Below are 751 nucleotides of genomic sequence, written 5' to 3' on the forward strand. Positions count from 1 at the left end.
CTGGCATTCGGTACAGACACGTGGGGAACCCTGGCATTCGGTACAGACACGTGGGGAACCCTGGCATATAAGCCAGCGGCACGACACAGCGTGATCACTGGCAACATCGCTCACGCACGCGCGCGCGTACCTTTTGAGAGAAGACGGACTTGAAGTTCTGCGCGTACGGACTAGACTTGCGCACGTAGACCTTGTCCTGCGTGATCGACGACGGAGCCTTCTCGATCACCAACTGTCCGGACGGCCGCCGCTCCTGCTGCACCGCTGCAACGACACACACAAGCAGTATGGGTCACGCTTCTCCTAAGCAACGGTGAGGCTTCTCCTCCCCGCGGTCACGCTTTTCCTCCCCAGTCACGCTTCTCTTCCCCGGTCACACTTCTCCCCCCCCCCGGTCACGATATGCGATTCTCTCCTACGGACACACAAGCAGCATGGGTCAGGCTTCTCCTCCCCGCGGTCACACTTATCCTCCACGGTCACACTTTTCCACCTCCGGTCACGATACCCACTTCTCCTCCCCGCAGTCACACTTCTCCTCCCCCCGGTCAGGCTTCTCCTCCCCGCGGTCACACTTCTCCTCCCCCCGGTCAGGCTTCTCCTCCCCGCGGTCACACATCTCCTCCCCCCCAGTCAGGCTTCTCCTCCCCGCGGTCACACTTCTCCTCCCCCCGGTCAGGCTTCTCCTCCCCGCGGTCACACTTCTCCTCACCCCGGTCAGGCTTCTCCTCCCCGAGGGCACACTTCTCAT

At 62.1% G+C, this 751-nt stretch overlaps 1 protein-coding gene across 1 annotated transcript in view; it reads right to left on the minus strand.

Annotated features, from left to right (window-relative positions):
• Window positions 1–751, minus strand: part of LOC106813492 (orphan steroid hormone receptor 2-like) — a 25729-nt gene that overhangs the window by 18012 nt on the left and 6966 nt on the right. The window contains exon 5 of the mRNA XM_014817636.1: window positions 131–264. Within this exon, the coding sequence (XP_014673122.1) occupies window positions 131–264 (134 nt within the window). The remainder of the gene's footprint in view (window positions 1–130; window positions 265–751) is intronic.

This window comes from Priapulus caudatus, unplaced genomic scaffold, assembly GCF_000485595.1.
Source record: "Priapulus caudatus unplaced genomic scaffold, Priapulus_caudatus-5.0.1 Scaffold783, whole genome shotgun sequence".
Classification (NCBI taxonomy): Eukaryota; Metazoa; Priapulida; class Priapulimorpha; order Priapulimorphida; family Priapulidae; genus Priapulus; species Priapulus caudatus.